Here is a 12,101-nt window from a genome sequence, read left to right as displayed (position 1 = left end):
ACCTCTGCACCCAACCAGGGTGCAGACCGGCAGGCCACACGCCTCGAAGGGCTGTCCTCTGCTCCTTCTTGGCGGGGGGACAGCTGTGAGTGAGGCAATGCTCTCCTCTTCCACAGAAATGTGCCCCCTCGGGAGGGCCGCCAACTGGCCACAAGCACACTGGCTGCCTGTCTTGTTCCAGGCCCCGTGAGTCCGGACCAGGCCCCAGGATTAGCAATGTGTAATGATGCCAAAAGCACTCATGGTCGAACCTTCGAATCACAAGAAACCTGGCCACGAGAGCCACACATGCAAAGCCCAGGAACTCTTTTACTGTCCTTCCCAAGTTAAAAGAACAATTTGGGGCTCTGCAATCGGTCCACGAGGCGCCTTAGCAGCACTGGGGAGGCTGCTCTTCAGTTCACTGTGCCCACCCATGTGCGCGCGCACGCACACACACACACACACACACACACACACACACACACACACACCCCTGATATGGAGATAAAGCCACCAAGGAGGAGGAGGGGGAAGAGACCAAGATGGATTGGAAGGGAGGAGGAGGGGGAAAAGGGGAAGGGGGAAGGGGAAGGAGGAGGAAGGAGGGGGATGAGAAGAAGGGGGAGGGGTGGGGAGAGAGGGATGGGGAGGGGGGAGGGAGGAAGGGATGAGAAGAAGGGGGAGGGGCGGGGGAGGGAGGAGGAGGGGTGGGGAGGGGCGGTTCGAGGAGGTCAGTCCTTGGAGTTGTAGTTACGAATCTTGGGGGGCCGCTGGCAGCCTTTAGGTTTTGCAGGATGAGCCCTGGGGTGTCTGGCAGGCTTGCCCCTTGCTTGGGCTTCCATCTTCATCCCTTCGACGGCAAAGGCCGCCCAAGGCGCCAGGGAGCTCCCCTCGGGGTGTTGGAGGCTGTAGGCTGCTGGAGGTGCTGGGTGCTCTAGCAGTGAAGAGAAAAGAGAAAGGAGGGTGCGTCATCATGGGGCAGGAAGGGGCAGGATGCGGTGTGTACAGAGAGCTGGGTTCACTGAGTGCGAGTGGCCGAGCTGCTCGCCAGCAGGAACCAGAGACCCCATGCCTGCCCTGGTTCCTTGCAGGAGCCCATGCCGGGGCAACAGCTGTTCCTGGGGTTTCTGGCCCTGGTGTCCCCGCAAAGAAGGTCTGTGTGGGCACGTGCTCTCCAGATGCTCTGCAGGGCCTGGGCCTGCTCCTCCACTGGGTACTCAGGACATTTGGCCCTGAAAACGACATCCCTGTCGTGCATATTTCGCAATAGGTCCCAGGGAGGTACCAGGGTTAATGGTTGACTCACGACACTTCCCAGGCATTTCCCAGGCTGTCAACCACCCCCTGCCCTCTGGCCATGCTTGCCGGGCATCTCCAACCGCGCAGCAGCCCCAACACGCGTGGCCAGGCACAGACCAAGGACCGGGAGCTGCACCACGTGTCACAGGTATGGGTCAATGCTCCAGGGCAGCACTTCCAAAATATTGACAACGACTGTCTTTGCACTAGGGCACCATAGGTGATTTTTTAAAAAGTTCTTTGAGCTCTTCTCTATTTTCCTAGTTTTTAGAACTAAGAATGTATTTCTTTTTTTTTTTTTTTGCGGTACGCGGGCCTCTCACCGTTGTGGCCTCTCCCATTGAGGACCACAGGCTCCGGACGCGCAGGCTTAGTGGCCATGGCTCACGGGCCCAGCCGCTCCGTGGCATGTGGGATCTTCCCAGACTGGGGCACGAACCCATGTCCCCTGCATCGGCAGGCGGACTCTCAACCACTGCGCCACCAGGGAAGCCCTGTATTTCTTTTTTAGAAGTACCAAGAAGATGTACAAGAATGTACTGTACAACATGGGGAATAGAGACAATATTTTGTAATAACTGTAAATGGAGTGTAACCCTTTAAAAACTGTATAAAAAATAAAAATAAATAAAAAGCAATTGTGAGATGCAAGCTCAGGGGCGGCTCTCCTTCCTGGGCTGGCCCAGCAGGCAGGACCGGGGTCTGGAGCTCCAGGAGGGTCTGCACAAAAAGACAATGCTGGGACTTCCCTGGCAGTCCAGTGGTTAAGACTCCATGCTTCCACTGCAGGGGGCACAGGTGCTATCCCTGTTGGGAACTAAGATCCCACATACCACATGGTGAGGCCAAAAAATAAGTAAAATAAAAGACAATGCTGCCCCAGGGTGTAAAGACAGGTGGGGCCTGGCCAACTGGCACTGGCATCTCACACGTGTGACACACACTGCAGTGACGCACACCGTCTACCCAGTGTCACCGAGCCCACCCCCCTGGGTCTGGTGGTGGGACGCTGTGGGGAGAGGTCTGGAAGGCCTGCCCAGCGCATGGCCGCGTGCTGTACAGGTGGACGACAGGAACCAACCTGGGCAAGACTTGAGGCCGAGGACAGGCCAGCTGCACAGCCTCTGGAGGAAAAGAACAGTGCTGGTGTGGAGCTGGGAGATGGGAAAGGCCTGGGCTTTGAAAGCACACACACAGGGCTGCGTGCTGGGCTTCTTCCAGTGACTCCAGCACCATGAGCTCGGGGTCTGCCACGGGCACCCAGGCCCTGACCCCCTCTCTCATCTTGTGCTCTTTCTGCTCCTCTGGCCTCTGGAGATATCTGGAACCATTCCTCCTTTCCCGGAGCCTCCAGGGGTCACACCCAGTGGCCTCCCCAGAGCCCTCAGCCCCAAAGCTGGGCCAGGTTCTGCTCTCCTCCTGCCCAGTGCCTCCATGCGCCGGGTCCTGGAGTGGGGTGAGGAAGTGCGTCCCTGGACGTCCCCAGGCTCCCTTCTGCTTCCACTGGCCATGGCTGCCTCTCCTTCTCTGGGAAAGCGCCCGTGTCTGTGGTTCTTAAACCCCAGACGAACTCCTCCTCTCTACACAGAGACACTCCCACCCCAGATGCCTTTACAAGTACTTATACAGGGATCTCTAGTCAGCTCCATGCTGCTCACTTGGTTTCCTTCTGGAATGCAGCGGCCACTGGGGAGAGGCAGGGTCAGGACCCTGACCACTGTGATGCTGGGGGTCCTTCCCTATAACTCGAGGGAGCAGCCCTTCAGGGGTTCTGTGGGCATGACCTGAGTCTATCCCAGAGTCTCCACCTGGAGGCTCCTGGAGAAAGTGAGGTGGAGGGAGAAGGGCCAGCCCAGGCCCCAAGACCTTTGCTTGGGAGGCCAAGCTCCCTGTGCCCAGCTGTCAGGAGCTGTCTGCCCGTTCAGCCGGATGCCAGGCAGGTGGTTCCACTGTGTGCTGGGAGCACAGGCCAGGCAGACCCACCTGTCTGCCTGCGGGCAGGGCCTCTGAGCCGAGGCTGGGAGGATGGCACAGGCGGCCTTGCAGTGTCACCCTGAGGGGGTGACTGGCTCCTCCAGGACAGGCTCCCAGGGCAGGGCAGTCCTGGCTCAGGCACGAAGCTGGACACCTCAGGCCTGCTCTCCTCAGGACACTCCCTGTGCCCGAGCCGTGGTCTCCGCTTGGTTACTCTGCGCCCTCACTCGGACCAGGAGCTGGTGTGTGGAAGCGAGGCTCCCACCGTGCTCTCTGCCTGCTCTCCCTTGCCTGACCTGCTCTGCTGTCTTTCTGCACTGGTTCTGATCAGGCTTCAGGGAAATCTGGGGGCACAGCACTTGCCTCTCATGGGCTGCTGGTCCAGCTCCAGCTCTCAGTAAGGTTCAGTGAGATGCCAAAGACCTCCCAGTATGAACCCGGGAGCAGGACGGGGGGCCCTGCAGGGGCTGACAGTGCCAAGGGGGGTGTGGGCCTGCACTTACGGTGGGTGGCCTTCCCCACAACCTTCCTGGCGCCTGTAATGACCTTGAGCCTGGAAGTTCTTGTGGACCAGCGCCCCGGGGGAAGTGGGCTAGTCTCCTGTCTCAGGGCCTCCTAGGGCTGGCTCTTTGAGCACAGCTCTCTGGAGGCTCGGAGCTGCTGGTCAGCTCCCTTCTGAGTTGGCTTCTAGGCTGCCTGCTTTCAGGGCGACCCTGAGCACGCCTGCCAGGCCTGGAAGGGCAGTTGGAAGGGCTGGGGACTCAGCTGCACTCCTGAGAAAGGGGGTATGGCGCCGTGTCTGCCGCGGCTCTCCAGAGCCTTCACTGGAGCTGGGTGGCTGCTCTCGACGCAGGTACCAGTTGTGGCCTCGGCCACAGGGGACGAGGCCTCCTCAGGCTCACTTCAGCCTCAGCTGCCCGAGCCAGTCCTTCCCTCTCCTCTCTGGGTGACCACCTCTGTGTGCCGGCGGCCCCTCGTTTCTGTCGAGACCTCTCTCTTGCTTCCCTGGGAGCCCCTTAAGCCCCAAAGTTCAACATTTCTCAAATTGGGGGAGTCACACCCCCAGGTCTCCTCACCCTCACCCTAGGCCTCCTTGTGGATCAGTGGTTAAAAGTTAGATTCTGTTACACTCCCCAGCCCCAAATCCTTCCAAGGCTTCCCACCACTGTTGGGATAGCGCCCCAAGCCTTCCGTGTATGATGGGTGTGGATGGTGCCCTGCCGGGAGCTGCTGCTGGTCCCTGGTGCAGAGGCTCTGGGAGGACACTGCCAGGCCTGACTCTACTCAGCAGGGTGGAGGAGGGGCAGGCAGGAAACGCCAGCTCCTTCAGGGTCCTGTAGCCACCCGCAGCCTTGGGCTGGGGACGCTGCGCCGACCAACCTGGTTAACAGAGCAGCATCACCACTCCTCCCCCTCCCTTCCTGAAGTTAAGGCCTGACACTAACCCCTAACTGCTCCTGCTTACCATCATTTTGGGGGTACCTCCTCCCTGGTTCTGGGCTCATCCAGGACTGTCTGCTAGCATCCCTCAGTGTGGCCCAGTGTGGTTTCCATCTTGGGCTTTGGGAAGGGCTGCCGGGCCGCAGGGTGCCAGGACTTGGGCAGGGGACTTAGCAGAAATACTCTGTGGCAGAGGACGTGAGGGGAGCTGGCACCGCCTCCATGGTGACTCTACCCCTTTTCGGGGCCTGTCTGAGCCCCAGCTCCCCAGAGGAGAGGGGCTGGCAGAGGCCAGGTCAGGTGGGCAGGCGCCAGGCACATGAGTGCAGGCGTGGGCAAGGAGGAAATGGCACCAGGACAGAGGTCAGGGCAGTGGGGGCTGCGGTCAGGGGGCAGAAAGCAGAGGCTGGGTCACCAAGCCTGGCTGGGTCCCTCCTTTGGAGGGAAGAGGGCTGGCGGGGCTGCCTGGCGGGGTGGGGGGGAGCCGAGTGCCCAGGCTGCACCCAGAGAGCCTGTGTCCTCTGTAAGGCATGTGTGAGGACAGCAGGGAGGGCACATGGGGCAGGGTAGATTCTGATCTGCCTTCTTTCCAGAGATCAAAGCCTGAAAACCTGATAAACAAGATGACATTCATGAAAGGTACACTTTCAAAGGGACCTGTGGGGGCTCTGCCCCCAGGTAGGCCAGGCCGGGCACCCAAGCACCACTGGAGATCCTCATGTGGAGGGGCTGCCCACCTCTGCACCCAGCCAGGGTGCAGACCGGCAGGCCACACGCCTCGAAGGGCTGCCCTCTGCTCCTTCTTGGAGGGGGGACAGCTGTGAGTGAGGCAATGCTCTCCTCTTCCACAGAAACTTGCCCCCTCGGGAGGGCCACCAATTAGCCACAAGCACACTGGCTGCCTGTCTTGTTCCAGGCCCTGTGAGTCCGGACCAGGCCCCAGGCGATGAGCCTGAGGACCCTGTGGGCTGCTTTGGGTCCCCACCCCCGCAAACACCACACCCCACCCCCTTCAGGAGGAGAGGCCAGTGACAGTCGTGCCCTGCAGGGCAGGTGGCCAGCGGGAGTGAGCTCTGCGCAGACCTACTGCGTGTCCAGTAGCTCCCCACAGCTTCTCTGCTGCTCCCTGTCTGATTTCAGCCCAAGTGGGAGGCCTGAGGCTGGCAAGGAGGCCAGGAGCCCTCTCCAGGGGCCTGGGCTGCCGGAACGACTGACCGTGTGAGCAGAAGTGTGGCATTTGCCGAGTGCCACCACGGTGCCAGGCCTGGCTCCAGGTGAAGCTTCCTGGGCACACACCTGCCTCACACCCGGCCCCTACACGGGGACTACGGGACCCCCGTCCTGACACAGAGGTGGTGCAGCTGGGCCGAGAGCAAAAGTCCAGGACCGTCAACCTGCAGCCGCTGGGCTGGAAGCAAGAATGCAGCTCTTGCCCCTCTGTCAGGCCTCCCTAGGGCACTGCCAGGAGGAGGGTGCCCGTGCAGCTCTGAACGCCTGACCCACGTCCCACCCCATGAATTGGGAGCCCCTTCTGTAGATGGCTGGGCTTTTCTGCCCATCTGCAGAGTTCCCTCAGTCCCCACGTGGACCAGGGAGGCTCAGCCCTGGTCGTAGAGTGAACCCCGAAACCCACACGTTTGTAGCAGGGTCTGTGGAGAGCTAAACAACAGAATTTTACGCTATGAGATTTCCTGCTCACTTGTGTGTGACATCTGTAGTTCAGGATTGTAACTGGCTCTCTATTTTACACTAAAATATAAACGGAGTAGCATGTGTAATGATGCCAAAATCACTCAGGGCTGAACCTTCGAATCACAAGAAACCTGGCCACGAGAGCCACACGTGCAAAGCCCAGGAAATCTTTTACTGTCTTTCCCAAGTTAAAAAACAAATCGCTCATTTCCCAGGATTAGTTACATAGTTATTATGCTTACTTGAGGACTGAACAGCATTCTTACAGGATGTTGATGGAGGACAGAATCTGTCAGACACAAACTTTAAATCCCTACAGGGATGCAGGCACGAGGGGTTCTCAGACAAGTGGGATACAAATTCTGGTTCAGTATAAGGATCCACATTGAGAATACTCTTGGGAGGAGTGTTTACAGAAGGAGAAAAACAAATCCCGAAGAAGCTGCCAGAGACGTTAGAAACAGAGAAGTCAAACCCATGCAGACCCACAACGACCCAAAATGAGAATTCCAGACACTGTGGCTGTGATGGGGTGGGGCAGCCGGTCATGGGGAGGAGAGGAGTGTGTAAAGAACGTGCCTATGGCGGGGGAACAGGAAAGTGGTAACAAGTGTGAGAAATCAGTAGGGCTGCGTGAACATGGGTGTGAGTGAGTGAAATTATCCTAGGGTAAAAGTAGAATCTGTAACTTACAGTGCAGCAGCAGAAAACTTGATTTCTCCAATGAAAGGCAGGAATGTAGAAAAAAGAAACAAAGTAAATAAATGGGAAGTAAATAATAGGTAGAATTAAGCCCAATGATAAGAACTAAATAAACATAAATGAGTTAAGCTCAGCAACGAAGAAAAAAATTCTCAAATTGGATTAAAAAAAACAAACAGGACTTCCCTGGTGGCACAGTGCTTAAGAATCCTCCTGCCAATGCAGGGGACACAGGCTTGATCCCTGCTCCGGGAAGATCCCACATGCCGCGGAGCAGCCAAACCCGTGCGCCACAACTACTGAGCCTGTCTTCTAAAGCCTGCGAGCCATAACTACTGAGCCCACGTGCCACAACTACTGAAGCCTGTGCGCCTAGAGACCGTGCTCCGCAACAAGAGAAGCCACCGCAATGAGAAGCCCGCGCACCACAAGGAAGAGTAGCCCCTGCTCACCGCAACTAGAGAAAGCCCTCGTGCAGCAACGAAGACCCAACGCAGCCAAAAATAAAAAAATAAATAAATTTATATTAAAAAAAAAAAACAACAAGATCCAACAAGATGTTGTATAAAAGACCCATTTAAAACAAAAGACAGGGAATTCCCTGGCAGTCCAGTGTCCAGTGGTTAGGACTCTGTGCTTCCACTGCTGGGGGCCTGGGTTTGATTGATCCCTGGTTGAGGAACTAAGATGTCCCAAGCCGTGTGGTGAGGCCAAAAGAAAACAAACATAAAAATTGAAAACAAAACAAAACAAAAAATAGAATTAGGCACAAAGTGTCATAAAGGGCAAAGAAGAACTCTGTGTTCTGGTGAAGGGACAACTTCAAAACATATCAAATGACATCTGACAGAGCTGCAGAGCAAAATAGATAATCCAAAATGGTAGGTGAAGGTTTTAATCACCCCTGTTGATCACAAACCCACACAGAGATGGCAAAGACTTAGTCAATGGAATTAATTACCATGAGTTATTAGACACAGAGATGTCTAAACTAATAGGCAGATAACACACTTTTTTTTTTTTTTTAGCCAAACACAGTCCACACACAGAATCAGACCACATATCAGGTCACAGAACAAGTCTCAATTCATTCCAAATAAAATACAATAAAATTAGAAATCAACATCTAAATTCCCCCAAATTTCTTCTGCCTTGAAACTGACTAATGTATTACTGAATGATCCTTGAGTTATACAGGAAATCAAATAGTGAATTAAAAAAATATTTAGAATTGAATCTCAGAATTTGTAGGACAGAGCTGAAACAGCTTTAAATACACTTATCTGGAAATACTAACAGTTAAAACTACCAGGAGATGAGCTAGCCTCCAATGGGAGAAGTGGGAGAGTAAGGAACAGAACAAACTTGGGAACAGGAAAAAGCATGTCACAGCGTTAAAGGCAAGTTTCAGTGACATAGAATCTCCAAGAAAACAAACAGCACAGAGTATCAACAGAACCCAAACTGCTATCTGCAGAGATTAATAAGATTAACCTCTGCCAAGACTGATCCAAAAAAGGGAGAGAAAATGAACATGGCAGGGGAATAACTGGGTAAAAATGAATGTTATAAAGACCTATTCACGAGTAAGTTAATAAAATCTAGATGAAAGGGAAAGTTACAAAACCATTTGAAATGTCCAACAATTATTAAGGAAATTGAAATGATGATCAAAAACTTCCCTCCCCAAAGACTGGTGGTTCAGATGGCTTTACAGGAGGTTCTACTGAATTTTCAAAGAAACCAAAATTTCAAGGAATAGTCAATTTCTATCTTATTCCAATTATTCAGAAAAGTAGAAAAAGAGCGAAAGCTACCCAGCTCATTTTATAAGTAATCTACATTCCCAAACCAGATAAGGACCACCCAAGAAAAAATTACAGGCCCGTTTAACTCATAAATGTAGCTATAAAAACTGTATATAAACATTAGCAAATCAAATCAAATAAGTATTAAAAATATATCATTATCAAGTATAGTTTATCCCAGTAATGCAAAGCTGTTTCAATATCAGAAAATCTAACACCATATTTCACCACAATAAGCAAAAAAAAATATGATTATCATAATCAATGCAGAAAAACAGCTGATGAGGTTTAACACTTACTTATGATGAAAACTCTTAGTAAATCAAGAATGTAGGGGCTTCCCTGGTGGCTCAGTGGTTAAGAATCCGCCTGCCAATGCAAGGGACATGGGTTCTAAGCCCTGGTCCGGGAAGATCCCACATACGGCGGAGCAACTAATCCCGTGCACCGCAACTACTGAGCCTGCACTCTAGAGCCCGCGAGCCACAACTACTGAGCCTGCGCGCCACAACTACTGAGTCTGCGCTCTAGAGCCTGCAAGCCACAGCTACTGAAGCCCACATGCATAGAGCCCATGCTCTACAACAAGAGAAGCCACCACAATGAGAAGCCCTCACACTGAAAGGAAGAGTAGCCCCCGCTCGCCGCAACTAGAGAAAGCCCACGTGCAGCAACAAAGATCCAACTCAGCCAAAAATAAATAAATAAATAAATTTATTTTTAAAAAAAAGAATGTAAGGGAAGGGATTTCCTTGGTGGCGTAGTGGTTAGGACTCTGCACTCCCAATGCAGGGGGCCAATCCCTGGTCCAGGAACTAGACTCCACATGCATGCTGCAACTAAGAGTTCACATGCCACAACTAAGGAGCCGGTGAGCTGCAACTAAGGAGCCTGCCTGCCTGCTGCAACTAAGACCCAATGCAACCAAAGAAAAAAAGGAAAAAATTTTAACTTGATAGATGTTATATTTTAAAAACACACAGCAATCACTTTATTTAGTGGAAAACTAGCCTCAACCTCCTCAACTCAGAGAATGCGACAAGATGTCCATGATGACACTCCTGTTAATATGATTCCAGGGCCCCAACCAGCTCTGTAAGGAAAGCAAACTAAATAGGACTATAAGTACTGAAGGGAAGAAACACTCACTATTTGAAGACAGCAAGATCATCCACTTAGGGAAAAAAGCACCAAAGACAAACTATTAGTGTTAATGTGGAAGTTCAGCAAGGGGGGTAGACAGATCAGCCTGCTTACTACAGAGCACTTCTCTACAGAACTGTAACCATCTGGCAAATAGGATAAAGTACTGGAAATAGCAAGAAGACTCTAAACCAACCTGCCACCTGTTTTGTAAATGAAGTCTCACTGGGATGCAGCCCGATGCCTTGTCATCATTGTCTGTGGCCAGAGGGTGGCCACTATTTCCACTGCTGCTTCTGCCTGCAGCACCTGGGGGCCTTCCCTCAGCGAAGGAGGATCTAGGCCACCCTCTCTTTACAAAGTGAGTGTGAAATCTGCAGTGTTCTCCAGAGAGCAAATGACCGCGTATGAATCAAGAAACCAGAAGTGGGTTTGTTATATACACTGATTCTAATGGTTTTTAAAGTTGAGGTACTATTTCTTTAAACAAAATCTTGAGTGCAGGCCTGCAGGGAAGGGCAGCTCTGGCTGGGATGAGGGTAGGAAGCCAGAGGCTCCTTCATCCCTCCCACCCCCCAGGGCTCTTGAGGCCCTTCCGAGAGGCCCTGGGGCCCGCTAAGAGGGCACTGTTGACAGTAATGACCTCCCCTAGGAGTCCTGAGTGCCATAGTGGAGGATAATTAAGAGAGCCTGAGTAAATTGATAGGAATTACAAGAATTCTGCAAGGACCTGCAGCGGCCATCAAATGTGAGGCAAGTTGACACTGGTGTCTTTCTCACTTTGGCCCTTCTTGGGTTTGCCTGTGACAGACGCAGGTCTCCTAGACTAGAAACTGAGACTGGAAGGGACCATGGGGCAGGAGACAGAACGTAGAGAGGAGAACATAGAGAGCAGAAGCTCCTAGCTGCTGTCTGGGTGATGCTAAACACAGGAGATCCTTTGTTGTTTTTTTAAAAAAAATAACTTCTATTGAGCTATAATTTACAAACAATAAAATGTACCCATTTTAAGTGTGCATTTCAATGGGTTGTAGAAAATGTATATATCCATGTATGTGGAACATTTCCATCACTCCAAACATCCCTACCCCCGGCCCTAAGCAACCACCAATCTGCTTTCTGTCATTACTGACTATATGGCTCATTTCTAGAATTTCACATAAAAAGCGTACACTAGGTACTGTTTTTTTTTTTTTCGGTACTCCGGCCTCTCACTGTTGTGGCCCCTCCGCTGCGGAGCACAGGCTCCGGACGCGCAGGCTTAGCGGCCATGGCTCACGGGGCCAGCTGCTCCGCGGCACGTGGGATCCTCCCGGACCAGGACACGAACCCGTGTCCCCCGCATCGTCAGGCGGACTCTCAACCACTGCGCCACCAGGGAAGCCCCACTAGGTGCTGTTTGATGTCTGGTTCTTCCAGAGATCAAAGAAATGTTTCTGAGTTCCTGTTGTCATATGTATCGGTAGTTCTTTTGCTTGTGGAGTAGTAGTCCACCATACGGCTACATAGTAATTTGCTTTTCCATTTATGTGTTGATGGACATCTGTGTTGTTCCCAGTCTGACATTCACGTTAAGGCCTTCCGGTGCGTGCATGTTTCTATCTCTCTCCCATGGTTACCATGGAATTGAATGGCTGGGTTGTGTAGTAAGAAAGTTTTAAGAAACTGCCAAGCTAGTTTCCAAAGCAGCTGACCATCCTGTGTTCCCTCAGGCAGTGTGAGTTCCAGCCCCTCCACATCCTCGCTACCACTGATATTGTCATGTTTTTGTATGTTTTCGGTTACCTGAGTGAAGGAACGTGTAGCGGCACCTCGCTGTGGTTTAAATTTGCATATCCCTGATGACTAACAATGAGTAGCTTTCATGGGCTTGCTGGCCGTTTGTATCTCTTCTATTGTAAAGTGTCTTTTCTAGTATTCTGGCTATTTTAAAAATTGGGCTATTCATTTACTACTGAGTTGTAAAGTTCTTTGAATGTTCTGGACACGAGTCCTTGATATGTGTTCAAATATTTTTTCCCAGCCTGTGGCTTATCTTTTCATCTTCTTGACAGTGTCATT

The 12,101-nt window shown here is 52.3% G+C and overlaps 1 protein-coding gene across 1 annotated transcript in view; it reads right to left on the bottom strand.

Moving 5' to 3' along the window:
- Window positions 1–673: 673 nt before the first annotated feature.
- Window positions 674–12,101, bottom strand: part of CCDC57 (coiled-coil domain containing 57) — a 104,783-nt gene continuing 93,355 nt past the window's right edge. Inside the window, exon 19 of the mRNA XM_060134261.1 lies at window positions 674–916. Coding sequence (XP_059990244.1) covers window positions 714–916 — 203 coding nt within the window. The 3' untranslated portion in view covers window positions 674–713. The remainder of the gene's footprint in view (window positions 917–12,101) is intronic.

The sequence above is a fragment of the Lagenorhynchus albirostris genome, chromosome 20, assembly GCF_949774975.1.
Source record: "Lagenorhynchus albirostris chromosome 20, mLagAlb1.1, whole genome shotgun sequence".
NCBI classification, from domain to species: domain Eukaryota; kingdom Metazoa; phylum Chordata; class Mammalia; order Artiodactyla; family Delphinidae; genus Lagenorhynchus; species Lagenorhynchus albirostris.
This window is presented reverse-complemented; position numbering and strand designations above follow the sequence as displayed.